Here is a 20,666-nt window from a genome sequence, read left to right as displayed (position 1 = left end):
AAATACATTAATTACATACGTGATCATGCTACCATGTGTTATATGTGCACTTCGCTTGAAGTAGGGAATGAACTAGACCTGCATTCCCGGACTCCCATCTTCACTTGAATTAGGTTAATGTTTTGAAGTTGCAAAACATAACACTGTTGAAGGGACATTCACCATCAAATGTTCTAAATGAAAGGTCCCAGACCCGAAATGTTAACTTTTTCTCTTTACCTCAGATGCTGCCTGTCCCACTGACTGTTTTTAGCATCTTCTGTTTATATGTCAGGTTTTCAGCATCTGCAGTTTTTTTTTCTTGTTTTCCATTCCTCCGCTGCATAACATGAAGTTTTGGACCAACAATAAACACAAAATAATCTGCAGATGCTGGGGTCAAAGCAACACTCACAACACGCTGGAGGAACTCAGCAGGTCAGGCAGCATCCGTGGAAAAGATTGGTCGACGCTTCGGGCCGGAACCCTTCGGAGCCCTGACGAAGGGTTCTGGCCCGAAACGTCGACCGATCTTTTCCACGGATGCTGCCCGACCTGCTGAGTTCCTCCAGCGTGTCGTGAGTGTTGCTTGGACCAACAATGTCAGGAATCTTACGGGCAGTCCCAACAGCATGTCGGCTCTCCTAGTTTGGTAATGTGAGTATTGCCATCATTTGTAATGAGGGAGGCACGATGTCCAGTTTAAAGGAAAATGATAATCGATACGCCTTAACAGAATGGAACCTCCTGAATGATATCAGCACCATGATGTGAATGGACATAATCTTCTTCCAAGGTGTAATTGGCAAGAGAAGAGTAAGGAAGACAAACTTCAACAGGATCCTTCTTCTGATGATATCCCTCTTACAATACTGTATACTTCTATTGATGGAGCAAACTCGGTGGGCTGAATAGCCTAATTCTGCTCCTATGTCTTATGGTCTATCAGTCTGCCCCTCTGATACACCAGAGAAAAGTTAGTCCAACCTATCCTTATAGCTGATACACTCCAAAGCGACAACACATACATTTGAATTGCTTTTCACCCTTTCTAAAGCTTGCACATCCTTCCTGTGGTCTGGTGATCGGAACAACATATAATAAGCATAACTAATGTTTTGTGCAGGGCTTTCAACACTTTGCTAATCATGATACTAAGGAAGTAGGTGTAAACAGATCCATTCTCAGTGAAGACCAGAGTCAAATAAGGCTGTTTCTTGCCCGCAACATATCTCTCTGTCTTACTCACCAAAATATTATAACTCATCTCCAACAAACTTCCTGGGGAAGTGGTGCTAATTTTCAGAACTAATGGGAAACTATTCAACCAATCTTGACTAAACTCCAGAACCAAAATCACCTGAACTCCAGCCTATGGACAAGGCCTGTGTTTGCTTGTGCTCTAGGCCATGGTTGAGACTTTCAATGAGGCAGTTGAGAGGAAGGGCTTTGCACAGAACATCTGCAGACTAAAGCCCTCTGGTAATCTGGGCCACACTGGTGAGAGTTTGGAAAATGTGAACCACCTCCCATATGTTAGGAGCCAGCTTTTGGCAAGGCAGCCACCAGTGATGAAATCTGATGAAGGGTCTCGGCCTGAAATGTCGACAGTTCACTCCCCTCCATAGATGCTGCCTGACTTGCTGAGTTCCTCCAAGTTGCTCCAGATTTCCAGCATCTACGAATTTCTTGAGTTTATGAAATTTGCCATTTCCTTCTATGCCCCAAGATAGCCTTTGGCTGATTGAGAAAAAGATTTTGTAGAGATGATTCCCTCAGTCCTGGCCTAATGAGTAACAGTGATCCTTTTTGCTTCCAAGACCTGGATCACTTACATTAAGCATATAGAGGAACAGGAAATATCTGTCACTGCAAAATTCACCATACCAGCAGGAAGGCTTGGTGCACCAAAATCATTGGCTCCCTCTGACCAACCTTTCTAGCACGGGGTTCATAGTTACCCTCCGTCAGCTTCATTGGGCTGACTATGCCACTTGTATCCTTGTCCCAAACAGAACCTCTATTCTGAGATTTGTGATAGGAAGAGATTCACAGGTGAAGATAGGAAATGGAATTGGAGTTCAGATTTCAATGTACATTTATTATAGAAGTATTTATGCAGTATACAACCCTGAGGTTCTTCTTCCCACAGGCAGCCACAAAACAAAGAAACACCATGGAAAACGTTCAAAGAAAAAATTCAAACACACATAGAAAAAAGAAGAAGCCATGCAAGTGACAAAAAATGAGCGAAAAAGGCACAGATCGTACAGCATCAAAACACAGACTCTTTGAAAGAGTCTAGGTATGGTCAATTTAGCTCCGTTCCATTTTTCGTGACAGCAGAGCAAGTCTGTCCCGATCAAAATTGCACAAAATAGCAATAAGAAAGGAGTAATCAGAAACCAGAAACACATGTAAATGGACTGCAGAGTCCAAGCCATAACCATGTCAATTAAACCCTGCCTGGGTTCCAAGACTCCAGCACCATCCTCTGCCAAGGGGAAGCAAGAGACTGATCGAACACAGGCAGACGGTAACACCGGCTCACCTTCTGCTCTTGTCCTCATTGATTTCAATCTTGCTCAGCGAGATCAGCAAGAAATTTAGTCGATCATGGGCTCGCACCCCGTCTCCAGGTTCTTTGGCCTTCAGGCCACGGGCTCCATTCCAAACCTCACCGAGTTCCCTCGGAGACAACAAAATGCCTGATCGCTCAATCGACACACCGACAAAATGTAAATCACAACTTCCAATCACAGTAGAATCATATTTGAAAGAAGAGGTAAAGGAAGTAGTTTTGTGAACTGTCTGAAGGATGTCACTGTTGGTCGCATTGTTTGCTGGGGCTATCTTCTTCAGTTTATTATTTTCATTTGTACCAAGGCACACACAGTGAGAAGATTCCATCCAGACAGGTCATTCCATACACTGAGGTAGTAAAAAGGAAATTGGAATGGAGAATATAGAGTTAGAGTTACAGATGAATGGCAATGCAGGCAGACAAGTAAAGTGTAAGGGTCACAAAGAAGTAGATTGGGAGATTAAGAGTTCATGTTTTAGTGCATGAGAGGTCCAAGGTTCAAGGATGTGTTCAAACCTTCCTTTAATGAAATGCAGAGTCTCTACTAACTCTTAGGAACCCTGCCCATGACTACTCAAACTCAAGAAGGATCATTCATTGGGAATTTTGAGGCTGTGCGTTGAGAGCACAGAAGTCATAGTCATACAGTACGGCACAGAAACTGACCCTTTGTCCTATCTAATCAATGCCAAACTATTAATCTGCCTAGACGCATTGACCTGCGCCCGGACCTTAGCCCTCCGTACCCCTCCCATCCATGTACCTATCCAAATTTCTCTTAAGTGTTGAAACTGAACCCACATCCACCACTTCCGCTCGCAGCTCATTCCCAACGCTCACTGCCCTCTTGAGTGAAGAAATTCCCCCTCATATTCCCCTTAAACAATTCACCTTTCATCCATAACCCATGACCTTCAGTTCTAGTCTCACCCAACCTTAGTGGAAAAAACTTGCTTGCAATTACTCCATCTATACCCTTCATAATTTTGCATACCTCTATCAAATCTCCTCTCATTCCTCTGTGCTCTAGGGAATAAAATCCTAGTGTATTCAATCAACCTTTCCCTATAACTCAGGTCCTCAAGTCCTGACAACATCCTTTTAATGTTTTCCTGTGCCTTTTCAATCTTATTGATATCTTTCCTGTAGGTAGGTGACCAAAACTGCACACAATGCTCTAAGCTGGGCTTCAACAATGTCTTATACAATTTCAACATAACATCCCAACTCCTGTACTCAATACATTGATTTATGCAGGCCAAAGTGCCAAAAGCATTTTTTTTTACGACCCTATCTATCTGTGATGCCACTTTCAAGGAATTATGGAGACCTGTATTCCCAGATCCCTCTGTTCTACCGCACTCTTCAGTGCCCTACCACTCACTGTGTAAGTCCTACCCAGGTTTGCCCTCCCAAAGTGCAACAACTCACACTGCATGAAATTCCATCTGCCATTTTAGCTCATTTTTCCAGATTATCCAGATCTCACTGAAAGCTTTAATAGTCTTTCTTGCTGCCCACTACACTCCCATGTCCTACGTGAGCAGTAGGAGGAGTGTCCTACCTCACAAGATGTCCACCCACCGCCCCATCTGTGGAGGAAGCTCTGACCTCCACAGTGATATAACCCGGACACCTCAGACCTCAGAATGGAGGCAAGTAATCTCACACCCTGAGGGACTGCCTGAGAAGGAAAGCAGCAGGAATCATACTGATAAAAACAGCAAAAAAAGTACCATTTATTTGTGAATAAAACTCCACAAGAGCTCAATACAGAAACATTGACAAATTACACCCCTGAACACATTTGGGCATTTAGACAAACCACGGTCAGGCTTCTGCTGGACTGTAATACAGTAGTTGTGTTACTGAAAATAGTACAATGCATAAATCACAAATTCCTGGCCCATCAAGGGGAAACAAGGCAGACGTGGTCAAGTAAAGGTATCTCTGTAACTGCATTCTCCTGAGACAGTGAGCGTGATGTATATTCCCAGTTACTTAATGTTTCAAAGCCTGATAGCTCTGCAGAAAGGGCATCCTGTCAGATTGGATTTGACTTGGAACTTTGTTGGTTGAGTTTAAAATTAAGAATGAGTAAAACTAATGAGTAAAAATAACATATCAAGCTTTTCCTTCTCATCTCTGCAAGGCTTTACGCTGCTGCATCCAAACCCTCACGTGAAGCCCAGATACTAGATAGTGATCAGGAGCAAAAGCCTCAGGAGGCCTTATTTCTTCTTCCACAACATCTGAAATTATGAGCCACTGCAGTTTGCTTGTCTTAGAGGACTCTGGGCACAGAGAACAGCAAAACTGAGGGAGGGGAAGAAAGAGACCAATTCACATAGCAACAAGCAGTAGCCACACAAAATAATTTGCCAGTCTTTGTGGTTCAGTGCCACTGTGGGTAATACTTTTGAACAGTACAGACCCTTCAGCCCTCAATGTTGTGCTGACCTACATAAACCCCTCCCTCCTATACAATAGGTTCAATAGATACATCTATTTTCAGAAAAATGTATACAATATACATCCTGACAGTCCATAACTCTCTACTTAGTTGGTCCTTTTTGCACTTTGTGATGCATTGGGCAGCATAGTTGCATTTGACTGTTTTTTTTGCGAGGCTGAGTTGCTAGCTTGATGTTCAACCAAATGCAGGTGGGAAGCTTGCAAAGAGCCAGCCGGATTCGAACTCGGGACCATTTGCCTCGAAGTCCAGTGCTGATGCCACTACACCACCGGCCAGCCCCGCCCTCTGTCTTGCTGCCTGATTATTGAGATGTATGTAAACAAGTGTGAGGAAAGACACACCTTTGTATCTCACAGTCAGGCATCAGTTGGTGATGAGATTGTGGGCAATTGACGAACGGCAGACACCAAAACAACATGTCAGAACAAGGCGAGGCAAAACAAAACTGACAGGATTCACCTGCGTGACACACCCTGACTGGGTGCTGGGTTTAAGACAACAAGCAAATAACCGCAGGCTGCAGAACTCATTAACCTGGGGGAGGACAGAACTTCAGCACACAGCTCAGAAGCTCCAAAGTCTCAAGTACTTTGGCACTCAGAAGCCAGGCATCTCGGCCCACTTTGGATTGGGAGTCCTTATTCACCAGTTGGTCTATTTGCATGATACGGGCATGAACACTTGGAAAAGGCTGAATTTAACATTGCTTTTATATTAGTGGGTAATTTCTACCTTAAAGGTCTGTCAGTAGTTGAAATGAATTTATACAAATAAGTGGAAGTAGGGTTTGTATCAGATCTTCTTGGTGTCATGGTATCCATTTTCCACTGGCGCAAGTGGGGGGCGGAAACAATTCCTGAGGCCAATGCTCAGTCGTTGTGACTTGTCCAGTTAGCCAATCTCTCCAGGAAAGTTGGACTTATTCTGGTTTCTCCTTGCTGACCACTACTGAGCAATTCCTACTGGAAAGGATTGTGCAATTGTGTTTGCATGTAAGTGTGTGCATACATTCAGGTTCATATGAGTCAGACAATGACTATGTATGTAATATGTAGAAGTAAGAGAAATTAAAGAAAGAATTATATAATGAGGTTCACAACCTATGGGCACTGTAAAGCATTTAAAAGAATAGGTACTTATTATAGTTTTTCAGTTGGGCACCAGGCGCTCGAAGAGATTCAGTGGGGGGCGGGCGCCCAGCGCTCGGAGAGATTCAGTGGGGGGTGGGCGCCCGGCGCTTGGAGAGATTTAGTGGGGGGCGGGTGCCCGGCGCTCGGAGAGATTCAGTGGGGGGCGGGCGCCCGGCGCTCGGAGAGATTCGCTGGGGGGCGGGTGCCCGGTGCTCGGCCGGGGGCCGTGGTCGAGTGGTCGGCGACTTGGGCCGGCTCCCCCACCTGACTTAGTCTGGTGAGGAGGGTGTGAGGACACCCAGTAGGACTAAAAAAAAATAAGGACCTGACAAAGGGTGGATGAACTCCTTGTGAGCCAACGGCCATCTTCCGTGGAAGAGATTAAAGCCTCACCATATATCTACGAATCGTAAGCTATGCACCTAGTTAGAAGAGACATGATGAACTTGGGCGCTGCACCGTGTGTCTGGACCTGCCCAGGGCCTCCACCTAAGGAAGGGCCGAGTTCGAAGAAACGGCCGTGGCTGGAGGCCGACACGGCATCGGGCTGGAGTTTGGCGGGGGGCGGCAGCTGGCAGTGCCAAGGCGGCCAGCGAGAACAAACTGGAGGAGAGGCTGTACCCGGCGCTGTCGCAAGATCGAAGAAGATGGAGGTGCATAGCCGCCAACCCCAGATTCAGGACGGCACCCACTGACAGACTGACTTACTATAGACACTGCTGTAATGAAGGATTGTGCATGTATGACCGACTATCTGTGTGTGTGGGGAGGGAGGGATGGGGGTGGGGAAGGAGGGGGGAGAGAGAGAGAGAGGGGGGAGAGAGAGAGAGAGGGGGGGGAAGAGAGGGGGGAGAGACAGAGAGAGAGAAGAGGGAGGGGGAGGGGAGGGAGAGAGGGAGGGGGAGGGGAGGGAGAGAGGCAGGAGGGAAGAAGGAGAAGCGGAGAGAGGGAAGGAGAGGAAAGATAGATAAAGAAATAATTAAGTTCTTTAAGAACTTAAAGAGTTGAGTGCACATACATTTAAAAAGGGTTGGATGGGATGTGGGTAACGTCACCACAACTGATGAAGTGCAGGAGGTTTTAGGGAATGTAAACACAGATGGGTATGCATCAATAGCAACGTGCTGGCAAGCTGCAATACGCTGGCCTCTCTGGGATAATCCGTCTCCATACACGCAAACACAACCTCTCATTTAAAGATATCGACACTTGTGGAAGTTGCACATCAGAAATACGGGCAGTAAGTTTTGGAGCCGCCTGATTTGCAGATGATGTCCAGTATCTTCTGTTTATATCTTAGATAAGAAGTAAGCAAATGTTTAAAGACTCTATCCTTCTTTGCCCTTACTAGGCCTCCATTAGTGGCTGCACTGTATAGCACCTCAAAAGACCAGCGAAGATCCTAATTGCTACAGTTGTCGTGTTTGCGGAACTTCAGAGCTATTACTTGACTGTCACCGTGACCCTCCCCCCGTGTCAAAAATCAGATAAAGGCAGCATTTTGAGGGTTTTGAAGTACCCCCTCCCCACCGCGCGCGCACACACACACAATATAACACATCACCATACAGAGAGTTGCAAGCAAAGAACAAGGATAGGGACTCAAAAGACTACAGATGCTGGAATTTGTAGGCTTCTGTGGAGGATTAGGGAACAATGGAGCAAAGAAATGGACAAGAAAGTGTCTGCGAGACACTGACCAGGAATCAGGAGTGTACCAGACAAGGATGGGTCAATACAGCAGGAGTTTAACCCTCCTTTAAAGATACTGGCTGCAAATATTGACAGAAACTCCACCTTCATTTCAAATGACTGAGGTCCCAATCCATGTAGATGGAAGTGATCTGGAACTGTTCCAGCATCTGCCAAGGGGGAACTGGGGCTTTGGTGCTGGACAAGGTTGCACACCAGCGACCGGTAGCTCTGACTACTTGCGTCTGACCGTCCCATCCTCTGCGAGAGCTAACGTGCTCGGGGGAAACTCTGCACGCTACTGATGACCCAGGTATAGGGGTTCGGGTCATGTGCTGGATGAATATTACCAGAGGCAACAGATTATGGGAGAAGTTCAGGGAATATGGTGAATAAGATGCTCGGCCTGGGCTATCAATACCATCAAACCGGATGGGGATATCAGCCAAGGGGGAAATGGAGATCCACACTTTTGAGCTCCTAATTTGGGAGACAATTACCAGGAATGATTAAACATCAAAACCAACAGCTCTTGTGTCAGGTTGCAAAGCACCAAGTGGCCCTATTGTGAGTAGCTGTACACAGAATTACAGTTCCTGCTTTGTAGATGGCATATTCAGAGATGGTGTGGCTTTCTGATCTGAAGCAGCAGGTGCTGGCTCCTGACGGGAGTCCATTGTTTTTACTGTAGGCTCAGGGTCTCCATTGCTTTCTGCCTTTGGCTCTTCCACCTTGGGCTGTTTCCCTGGAGCGAGCTCGTCGGGCTTCACTTCGTCCTGAGCGTGCGGCCTGCTGGTGGGCACGGCGGCTGGGGCCCCAGTTGGCTGGTGGTCATCGGGCTCAGGTTCCTTGACCTCGCCCTCGTCCTGCTGCAGCTCCTCCTCCATCCCAAACAGCAACTTCACCAACTCGTCGGCCTCGATCCTCTCCTGAGGGCAGGGAGAGCCACAGAGCAATTAGCACATCAAACGCTCAGCAGGTGCGAAAAGCACGAGTCTCAGCATGTCTGCCACATCACAGTAGCGTCATTACTGCTTTTCCCAAGTGTCTGTTCCTGCCTTTCCCGTGCTGACAGCTTAATCTCAACCTTTCTCTGACTATTGGCTTTCTCTTGGTCACATTCAGTCAATAGACAGGGCAGCTTATGAAGATTCAAAGTACATTTATTATCAAACTATAAATGTAGTATACAACCCTGAGATTTGTCTTCCCACAGACTGCCTCAAAACAAAGGAAGAAAACCTGTTCAAAGAAAAACATTAAACCCCCATGCACGAAAAAAGAACAAATCGCACAAAAAATTGAGTGATAAAACACAGAGCATAAAACACCAAACCACAAAACATTGTAATGGTCCAGCCATATTCAGTTCAGTTCAGTCTAGCGCTGTGTTGTCCGTTAACTTCAGACCGCAGAGCTAGCCTGTCCTGATCAAAACTCGCACAAAATAGCATTAAAAAGGAGTGACCGGAAACCAGAAACAAATCATGACATGAACTATAGAATCCAATCCACAAACCTCACTGGGGATATAATATTTCTTTTACAACACTTGCACACAGTGGCCACTTTATTAGATACACCTAGACACCCGCTTGTTAATGCAAATATCTAATCAGCCAATCATGTGAAGCAACTCAATGCATAAAAGCATGCAGACATGGTCAAGAGGTTCTGATGCTGTTGGAGAACAACAAAAAAAAAGCCATAAGGAGAGCAAGGATGAAATATGAAGGTGCTAGCCAATAATATCAAAGAAGATACCAAAAGTTTTTCAGCTAAACAAAGTAAAAGGCAAGAGTAGATATCAGACGGTTGGAGAGATAGTAATGGGGGACAATGAAATGGCAGACGAAGTCAATAAGTATTTTGCATCAGTCTCCACTGTGGAAGATGCTAGCAGCATGCTAGAAATTCAATGGTTTCAGGGGGCAGAAGTGAGTGTGGTTGCTAATACTAAGAAGGTGCTTGGTAAGCTGAAAGGTCTGAAGTTAAATAGAAGGCAGGTAGGTCACCTGGACCAGATGGTCTACAGCCCAGGGCTCAGAAAGAGACAGCTGAAGAGATTGTGGAGGCATTAGTAATAATACTTCATAAATCACTAGAGTCTGGAATCTTTCTGGAGGACTAGAACATTGCAAATGCCACTCCAATCTTTAAGGTAAGGAAGGGAGATAGAAGAAAATAAGTTATAGGCCAGTTAGCATGACTTAAGTGGTTGGCAAGGTGTTGGAGGCCATTATTAAGGATGAAGTTTCAGGATACTTGGAGGTACATGATAAAAAAAAGGCTAAAATCAGCATGGTCTCATTAAGGAGAAATTTTGTCTGACAAATCTATTGGAATTCTTTGAGGAGATAACAACAAGACAGACAAAGGAGTGTTAGTGAATGTTGTATATTTGGATTTTCAGAAGGCCTTTGGCCAGGTGCTGCACATGAGGCTGCTAAACAAGATAAGAGCCCATAGTATTACATGAAAGATACTAGCATGGAAAGAAGATTGGCTGACTGGCAGGAGGCAGAGTGAGAATAAAGGGAGCCTTTTCTAGTTGGCCGCCAGTGGTTAGTGGTGTCCTGCCGGGGTCCATGCTGGGACCGTTTCTTTTCACACTATATGTCAATGATTTGGATGACAGAATTGATGGCTTTGTTGCCAAGCTTGTGGATGATACAAAGATAGGTTGAAGGGCTGGTAATGTTGAGGAAGCAGGAAGTCTGTATAAAGTCTTAGATAGATTGGGAGAATGGGCAAAGAAGTGGCAGATAGAATATAGTGTACACAATGTATGGTCATGCACTTTGGTAGAAGGAATAATGTCATAGATTATTTTCTAAGCAGGGAGAAAATTCAAAAATCAGAGGTGCAAAGGGACTTGCATAACTTGCAAGTTGAGTTGGTGTTAAGGAAGGCAAATGCAATCAATATTAGCACCGATTTTGAGAATATAAAATCAAGGATTTGATGCTGAGGTTTTATCAGGCATTGCACTTGGAGTATTGTGAGCAGTTTTGGGCCCCTTATCGAAGAAAAAATATGTTGGAATTTTCAGTGTCCAGAGGAGATTCAGCAGAATGATTCCAGGAATAAAAGAGAACATTTGATGCTCTGGAACTGTACTTACTGAAGTTCATACGAATGAGAAAGGGATCTCATTTAAACCTATCGAATACTGAAAAGTCTGAATAGAGTGGATGTTTCCTATAGTGGGGGAGTCTAGGACCGGAGGGAATAGCTTCAGAGTACAGAGAAGTTCATTTAGAACAGAGGTGAAGAGGAATTTCTTTAGCTAGAAGGGAGTGAATCTGTGGGATTCATAGCCACATGCAGCTGTGGAGGCCAAATCATCAAGTATATTTAGAGCGGAAGTTGCTAGTTTCTTGATCAGTCAGGGTGTCAAAAGTTATGAGGAGAAGGCAGGAGAATGGGGTAAAAATAGTTAATAAATCAGCCATAATGGAAGGTCCCAGCAACAGATCTGGTCCCGCCAAGACCAAATAGCAGCCCATCATCACTGACCACTGGAAAGCAAAAATATCAAGGACTTGACGAAAGGGTTGGGCAGAAGAACAGATATTTGAGCCTGGAATTGGGAGGGTTACTTCATACTCTATCAGATTGCTACCACTTAAAGTCATTAGTGCGAGGCACATCAGGATGTTTAAGATGGTAACTTTATTTAAACAACAGTGCTGAGGATTGAAGCAGAGGTTGGATGTGATCATCATATTTTCCAGAACAACCTTCAACATTGCACTGTTTTGCACCCTACTGCAAACCAGACCTTCTATTGCAATCCAGACCCTCTACTGCAAACCAGACCTTCTACTGCAAACAAGACCTTCTACTGCAAACCAGAACCCTTACTGCAAACCAGAACCTCTACTGCAAACCAGAACCTCTACTGCAAACCAGATCCTCAACTGCAAACCAGATCCTCTACTGCAAACCAGATCCTCTACTGCAAACCAGACCTTCTACTGTAAACCAGACCCTCTACTGCAAACCAGACCCTCTACTGCAAACCAGACCTTCTACTGTAAACCAGACCTTCTACTGAAAACCAGACCTTCTACTGAAAACCAGACCTTCTACTGCAAACCAGACCTTCTACTGCAAACCAGATCCTCAACTGCAAACCAGATCCTCTACTGCAAACCAGACCCTCTACTGCAAACCAGACCCTCTACTGTAAAACAGACCTTCTACTGCAAACCAGATCCTCAACTGCAAACCAGTTCCTCTACTGCAAACCAGACCCTCTACTGCAAACCAGACCCTCTACTGTAAAACAGACCCTCTACTGCAAACCAGACCTTCTACTACAAACCAGACCCTTTACTGCACACCAGACCTTCTACTGCGAACCAGACCTTCTACTGCGAACCAGACCCCCTACTGCAAACCAGACCTGCTACTGCAAACCAGACCTTCTACTGCGAACCAGATCCTCTACTGCAAACCAGACCCTCTACTGCAAACCAGACACTCTACTGCAAACCAGACCCTCTACTGCAAACTAGATCCTCTACCACGCACCATATTCTCTACAACACACCATATTCTCTAATACATACCATGCACCACATCATCTTCCCTGAACCAAAACCCCTTCCACTACATTGTACCGCACTGTCACGCCCCATTATTGCTCTCCCACACCACACCCCCACTCCCGCTCTCTCCACCAGCTCCATTCCTGCAGGTTAGCCTGCCGGAATTTGACAGTATTCTCATTCGCTGAGCCATACCCGTTCCTTCTGCCGGGGATCCAGCGTGAACCAGAGTGCCACTCCGCACCTCTGTCCTTTGGTCACGGCCTGGACTCCATGAGGGTTCTCTGCTCCCGAGGAGAAGCCCACCACACGGCCACACTTCGGCTGCACCGTTGCCTGGACAAAGAGAGATCGTTAGAAACTGTTTCAATAACATGCTTCCATTAAGATGAAAGGTCAGGAATCACAGTGTGCAGTTCCAAATCAAAACTAAATTAATTAGTATTAATAGTTACCACCAAATGTTTTCCAAAATCAGCCAACTGTAAGGGGAAAGAACTATTCATCCTCAGACAGAAGGGAGACAGTTCACCAAACCTTCCTTTCAAGGTGTATTGTAATGTGCTACTGCTATATAAAAAGACAACTTTCATGCCATTTAGACCCTGAACACACATGCCTATGATAATAAACTGAAACTTAAAAAGTTAAAAGATTGTGCAAAGGAAGTGAAAGCTGTAATGTCCAAGGTAGCATGCAAAAATTTGCAATTAAAAAGCAATAATCTAAAGGGAACATTGCCAGGAGTCAAAGGTAAAAGAGTTATTCATGGTGTCCTGCTAGAGACACTCACAACGGTTGATCTTTGCTAAGAATTAAGAGTTAGTGGAAGATATATATTAGGAAAGAGGCAGAGTTAATAATGGAGAGGGTGTGAGAATTCCAGCTTGGACCAGATGAAATAACGAGAACCTAATTACCATGACTTCATTGCCTCATGTGGATAAACATAAAACACCCAGTAGAACTGGAACAGTACAGCACAGCACAGGCCCTTCGGCCCGCAATATTGTTCTGAGCCAAATAAATTGGTAATCAAGTGGCCAACTAAGTCATTCCCCTCTGCTCACACAATGTCTATTTTCTTTTTTTTCTCAAAATCTTGTGCCTATCTAAAAGTCTCTAATGTATCTGCCTCTACCACTACCCCAGGCAGCATATTCCAGGCAACCACTAATAAAAGCAAGCATGGAATATGCCTTTAAATCACCCTGTCAACCTCTGTAGCCTCTTACGAACTTAGACTTTAAGATCCCTCTGCTCCTCAACAGATGTCATCATATTGAATTTAATTTTAATTCCTTTGATAGTTCCAGATGATGAAACTCTGCCAGCCCAGTCAATATTGCTGGACATTGATCCAAAATGGCTTCAGTGGAATATTCAGAGTAGATACCAAACATATTACCATATGTGTAAAAGGTGCATGTCTCACAACACTGTTCAAATCTCATTGTAGAATTAGAAGGTTGTAGGTTGAAGAGCAAAGTGAGTGAAGAATAAACAGCTGAAGCCAATATTTTAAAGGAAGAGATCCCCCTGCCTTGAGCCACAACAAAACTCCTACTTGCATGCAGTATGTACACCAGGAACCTGCATGGAAAGAAAAGGGAATTGGAACTGCTCCCAGAAATTCACTAGGAATGTTTCTTGACTGAATGTGAGATGGGAAGCCTGTGAAACTGGATCCTCCAAGATCCCAAACCTTTTTCCAGTTTCACTTCCACCTACCTGAGATTAGAGATCGTCCTGCTGATTATACAAAGCACACAATTCATAAATTCTTGCATAAATAAACTAGTTGGGGACTAGCTGGCCCAAGGGGTTAGATGTTTACTTTTGTGTCTTGCCCTCTCTCCTCCACTTGAAATGACATGGTATGGGCCTCCTACAAGACATTGAATTACCATATCAATCAGAGAGAAGGGTTTGGATAAATTGACTGGAAATGAAAAATCATAAGGGGAAATGGTTTGATGTAGATCTGAGACAGACGATTTAATCACAGGGTAATCATGACCTTGATAATGACAGAAGAAATATAAGTTTCATCTCCAGAGTTAATACTCTACTCTTGATGACCAAAAACAAGAGAAAAATAAGTCTTAGAAACTTACTGTAATAACTTTTGCATCAATTTCCGTGAATATGAAGTTTCCACCTTCAAAATCATGGTTTAAGTAAAGGATTGCACTAGAATAAAATGCAATTATGATTATTGATAATCTGTAATAAACTACATAGAATTTTCAGACAAAAGGTGACAGTCTTCCATTGGTTCCTGTAAAGGTCAATGATGGAAGTGTCAAGTCAGACATCACTCCTAAGGTGTTGAAACCATATATTGAACGTTTCTGAGGGCAGCTAACTCAGGAAAAAACAATGCCCAGATCCTTAGTCTTCATGAGCCTCACCACTAGAGACCAGCGAACGTGGAGGGTTGGCACTTGGCAAGTTTACACAAGGGGGGTTATTATGTCGGGATACCACACATTGGACTTACTATAGAATCACTCAGTGATGCCACATAATGGATTTATTACTGAACTGTTCTCGCAATATCACATTGTGAATTTAATGCTGGAGCATCCAAAATGATCAAGCTGTGTAGAGTTAATTGATGATGGTTAATGAGTCAGAGTTATTCTCAGGGAATAGTGGAGTCTTATTTTCAGCACATCTGGGACAGGACAGGAAATTTAATCCAGAACAACTTCCTTTCCTGTAGTATTTTTAAGACAGCAAATCATCATGAGAATACATGAGAACAGGAGCAGGAGAGGTTTCCTAGATCCTCAAGCCTGGCCTGTCTTTTAATATGATTGTGACTTATCTATACCAGTCTCAATTCTATTCTCCACTAACTGGGGAATTGGTTTATGATTTTCACCAAGAATCAGTGAAAAGATTTTGTTTACTTATCATCTGACGCATCATTCCATACATAAGTAGGTCAAGGTATAATCTGCTCAGTTACAAAGGCTTTTGCCTCTGAGCTAGGACACTTTGGGTTTAAGTCCCACCACAGAGTAGTGACATAAAAACTTAGATAACATTCGTTGAATTAGTAAGGAATGTAACACAGTCAAAGACGTTGCCTTTACACTGATATTAAGGTTCTGACTTTGATGAATTTGAGCATTGAGCTTACCTTGGAAACCTGAATCACTTGCTACTCAATAACTAATGAAGCCAAATTCTATTTATTACCATGTCAATATTTGTGGGAGCTTTCTGTGCACACTACAGCAGTTGGAAAAGCTGAAAAATATGTTGTTATCTCTGAATACTTTGGCTGTGAAAGACATTATGTGAAGATTTCTTTACACACTGATAACGAAGGTTCACTTTTACCTGTAATCTCGCTCGGTGTAAGCTGGATGCTCCTTTCGACACTCCAGAGCTTCTGAGTTTAAAATGCAGTTGTCCACATGAACGGAGTGGCTCAGGTCTTCTCTGTTCTCCTGTGTTCCTAATACAGGGAAGCAGACCAAAGAATTCAACAACAGTATGCTGCAGCTGGCCAGGTGTGTGCATTGCTAGAACCTGGCCAGTGTTTCTGAACGTGACCAGTGTTTCTGAACCTGGCCGGTGTTTCTGAACCTGGCCTGTGTTTCTGAAGCTTATCTGAGAAACAAGTCAAAGGAAATGTGAGGAAAGCAAACAGAAGAGTGCAGAAGTGGGTGTGATCAACCAACACAAATCTATAGTGAACACAATCCAACTAGATGCATCCATAGAGAGCTGGAGGTTGGCTGGTGAGTTCCCTGTAATCCTTTGGTACCTTAGCAGTGTACAATGTTGAGCAACAGAGACATCAAGTTATCCTCTGCTGTGGGTAGATTTCCCTCAGTATTCCTATCTTTAACATTGTGTGTGGACCAGGAGATCCTACTGATGCTGAAGTTTTGAACAACACACAATGCTGGAAGAACTGGCCACCGGTGAAGTACCAGAAAATTGGATGGTGGCAAATGTTATGCCTTTGTTCAAGAAAGATAATTAGGAAAACCCTGGGAATTGTAAACCAGTGAGTCATACTGTTGAAGGCAGCCAGAGATGGAGGCCTAAATGCCAGCAGCACAATGGGAAGAAGAGTCTTACATTAGAACTGTGAGATAATGTTGCAGCTCTAAAACACTGGTTAGGCTACACTTGGAAGTTTTGTGTTCAGCTTTGGTCGCCTCATTATAAGAAGGACGTAGAAGCTTTAGAGAGGGTGCAGAGGAGATTTACCAGGATGCTGCCTGGATTAGAGAGCGTGCCTTATGAGGATAGGTTAAGCAAGTTAGTGCTTTTCTCTTCAGAGTGAAGGAGGATGAGAATTGACTTGAGGGAGGCGTATAGATAATATGAAGCATAGACAGAGTGGAGAGCCAGAGCCTTTTTCCCAGGTAGCAATGACAATACGAGAAGACTTACTTTTAATGTGATTGGAGGAAATTAAAGGGGGGATGTCAGAGGTGTTTTTTCACATAGAGTGCTTTGTGCAGGCAACAAACTGCTCGGGGCAGTGGTAGAGCTAGATACATTAGGGATATTCAAATGACTTCGATAGGCATGTGGATTAAAGAAAAATGAAGGGCTATGTGGAAGAGAAGGGTTAGATTGATCTTGGAGTAAGTTAAAAGATCAACACGAGGTCAAAGGCCGTTCCATGCTGCAATATTCTGTGTTCTATGTTCTATCTGATAAAAGCTCTCAGCCTGAAATGGTGACTGTTTATTGCTTTCCTCAGACGCTGTCTGACTTGCTAAATTCCTCCAGCATTTTGTGAGTATAGTGCATGGAATGGATCACTGAGACAGCATGGGAAGCTAGCAGTCTGGCTGAGTTTAAGATGCTTTTACATACTCACATGAATATGAAAGGAATGGAGGCATTTGAATGATATATAGGGGGAGGACATTTAGTACAAATTAGCATCAGGATGAGCACAACATTGTGGGCTGATTGGCCAATCCCATGCTGTACTGTTCTATGTCCTGGGTGATATAATGCAAACACTCTCCTGTGTATCCAGCTCTTCACTGGCCACTGGCCATTAGGCCAGCAGGGACACACTGGGCTAAAATGGTGTCCATTTATGCTGAAGATAGAGGGAAGCAGGAAAGTCAAAATGACTTAGTATTCCTTCACCCTCAAGAAGGTAGCACCCATCATTGAGGACCCTCAACACCTGGAACATGTTGTCTTCTTGTTACTACCATCGGGGAAAAGGTACAGGAGCCTGAAGACCCACACTCACTGTTTTAGGAACAGCATGTCCCCCTCAGCCCTAATTTTTCGAATGGCCCGTGAACCCATGAATACCACCTTGCTATAACTCTTTTGCACTATTTATTAATTTTTATTGTAACTTGTAGTCATTTTTTTACATCTTGCACTGTATTGCTGGCACAAGAGAACAAATTTCACAATATATGTCAGTGTCAGTAAACCCGATTCCGATTATGCAGATTAAATCCCTCTTTCATTGTTCTGCTAGAGGCCGTGGTGCACACAGTGTAAACATTAGCAAGTAGTTCCTGTATATGTGCTCCTTTTATTTTATTTACCAGGATGTGGGCATTGTTGGCAAGTCCAGCATTATTGCCCGTACCTAACTGTCCTTGGGAAGCTGGTGTTGCGCCACTTTCTCCATCAACTTCAGCCCTTCAGGTGAAGGGACTTGCACAGTAGAGAGTTCAGCATTGACTGACACGTGGTATGAAACATAATGAACTAACAGCAAACGGGGACAGCTGTTACCACTCAGTCTAGTAACTCTAGAGTTAAGTCAAAGGTTGTTACCTTCCACCGCAGTCCGACAGACAAGATGCGAGTAGGCAAAGTAGAGTGGGTTTTCCAGCCGGAAGTAAGACTCGATGATCCTTCGAACTTTCTCACTGATGTCATAAAACAGCTTGGATGTTTTAAGTGGGATCCTACCCTCCTGACTAAGCTGCCAGAAAGGCAGATTTGTACATGTTAGAGAAAACCAGAAAAGCGAAATCATCACCCTTCGATTCATTCAGAACAAGAACACAAACCTCATGAATTACTTACAACAAATAAATAATGCAGTGACTTAAAGTGTCGGAAACTGAAAGAGTAAAAAGCTTGCAATGGCTGAAGTTACAAAAATGTATTTGATAAAGGGCTTAAATTTGTTAGCTGAAGTTTATTCCTTCAACTATTCAAGACTTTATCATTTCTAATACTTGCTTCTCTTCTTCCAAAACTACTGAGTTAATGTTCTGATAGTTTACTTAGTTTGATCTGGAGTGTTCTGAAACCAGAAAAACACTTAAGGAAGGATGTGTCAGACTGCAATAGTGTGTTGGATTTTCCCAATTCCCGTTCGGAAGGTCATGGATGTAAAAATGAAAGGTGGACTTTAATGTCTGCCAGGTGTTAATCAGGCAATAAGTGGAAACTAGGGAAAATCAATATAATTTTAGGCATTACATGGCGTTGCTCCAGCTTAAGTATCGATGCAAGATAAATATTGTATGACTAGTTGAAAATCAAAACAAAATGCAGTAATTTTAAACCAAATAATAATGAAAAATACTGGAAATAATCAGCAGGACAGGCAGCATCCTTGGAGAGAAAATCAAAGTTAACAAGATCAGGCTAATGACCAGACATGTACAATTGGTCTTTCAGTTCTAAGGGCCTCAGCCTTGAAACATTGGACTCTTTCTCATTCCACAAATGCTAACTGATTCACTAAATTTTTCGAGCATTTACTGTTCATAAGGCACAACTGGTTATTCAGTTATCTGTTTTACTTCGGTTTAATTATTGTTCTTCTAAATTAATTTGATTTTCCGCTTCAGTCAGAATGAAACAGCTGATTAGGTGTTTACTTTTAGCTTGGCATGGAAAGGACAGTGGATGTGAAATTTCAGTGCCTGAGAGTGTGATAAAATGAAAAATTCTGCTTTAAGGACATTTTACCATTCATAATTGCACAAGGACAGAGCTGCTGCTGGTCGCTCAGTGTCTGAACTAAAACGTTGGAAGTGAACAAAGTGCTCAGCACAGAGAAAGCTGCCGGCCAGTGGTGTAATGGCATCAGCACCAGATTTTGGGGACTAGGGGGAGTCCCAGGGTCAAAACATCAGATACTAAAGGACAATCATTTAAGGTGAGAGAGAGATAGTTTAAGGGAGATGGGTGCGCAAGTGTTTACAGAAAGTAGTAGATACTAGGATTGGGCAGCCAGCGGTAATGGTGGAAGCAGATACAATGGTAGAAATTAAGAAGCTGCTGGGTAGGCACATGAATATGCAGGGAATGGAAGGATATCCACCATTTGCAAGCAGAGAAGATTTCATTTCATTTTACCTTGTGTTTAGCACAGGCAACATGGACAGGAGTGTCTGTTCCTGTGCCATACTGTTCTATGTTCTATGATCTATAGACTTCGTCTCTAACAGTGCAGACTCACTCACCTTTAATGCTTTGAGTACTGTCACTCCCTGGAATCGCTCATTGGGTGTGTGAGGAGAAGGCTTCCCATAGTAGCCATCGCCCATTGAAGCTGCAGCCTAGCGTCCAGCATGAGGAAATGAAGGGTTTAAACATTGTTAGAAGAAATGTTACACTTCTCTGTTCAGTAGGCTATCATATCATGATCATCCTAATGTATTAAACTGCCCTTGACCTTAGCTCCTTCAATCAGTGGAATCCCTGTCACTTGGCTGAAAGCTTTTGATAGTGCTCCTCTACTGTTTAAGAAATCCATTCAATTGCTGAGCTGAGCATTGCAAATATCGAGTCATTGGTGGAGAGTAATAGACTGTGATTCTCATACTTCACAATGTATAAGCTCTCCAACACCACTCAACACCCGGAAAACCAGCAGAAAGGCGTATAAAAATAGACGCAGACACCGCATACTGATGTTCTGGGAAATAAGACCATAAGACCATAAGGTATAGGAGCAGAAATAGGCTACTTGGCTCATAAAGTCTGCTCCACAATTTCACCATAGCTGATCCATTTCCCTCTCAGCCCCAATCTCCTCCCTTCTCCTTCTCCGTCTCCCGCCCCGCCCCCCCGCCCCCCACCCCCACCCCGTGCCCTTACTGATCAAGAACCTATCAACCTCTGCGAAGGGTCTCGGCCCAAATCATCAGCTGTACTCTCTTCCATTGATGCTACCAGCCCTGCTGAGTTGCTCTGGCATTTTGTGTGGGTTCCTTAAAAATACCCAATGACTTGGCCTCCACAGCCACATGTGGCAACAAATTCCAATG

General features: G+C 43.8%; 1 protein-coding gene across 1 annotated transcript in view; it reads right to left on the bottom strand.

Annotated features, from left to right (window-relative positions):
- Nucleotides 1-4,278: 4,278 nt before the first annotated feature.
- The window catches only part of p3h1 (prolyl 3-hydroxylase 1), a 39,788-nt gene continuing 23,400 nt past the window's right edge, over nucleotides 4,279-20,666 (bottom strand). Inside the window, exons 10-15 of the mRNA XM_072244961.1 lie at nucleotides 19,860-19,955; nucleotides 18,211-18,361; nucleotides 15,772-15,889; nucleotides 14,535-14,610; nucleotides 12,613-12,753; nucleotides 4,279-8,790 (exon numbers count right to left, since the gene is read on the bottom strand). Of these exons, the coding sequence (XP_072101062.1) occupies nucleotides 8,449-8,790; nucleotides 12,613-12,753; nucleotides 14,535-14,610; nucleotides 15,772-15,889; nucleotides 18,211-18,361; nucleotides 19,860-19,955 (924 nt within the window). The 3' untranslated portion in view covers nucleotides 4,279-8,448. The remainder of the gene's footprint in view (nucleotides 8,791-12,612; nucleotides 12,754-14,534; nucleotides 14,611-15,771; nucleotides 15,890-18,210; nucleotides 18,362-19,859; nucleotides 19,956-20,666) is intronic.

The sequence above is a fragment of the Mobula birostris genome, chromosome 27, assembly GCF_030028105.1.
Source record: "Mobula birostris isolate sMobBir1 chromosome 27, sMobBir1.hap1, whole genome shotgun sequence".
In the NCBI taxonomy this organism is placed as follows: Eukaryota; Metazoa; Chordata; class Chondrichthyes; order Myliobatiformes; family Myliobatidae; genus Mobula; species Mobula birostris.
Note: the sequence above shows the minus strand (reverse complement) of the source record. Positions and strands in the feature narration are given on the sequence as shown.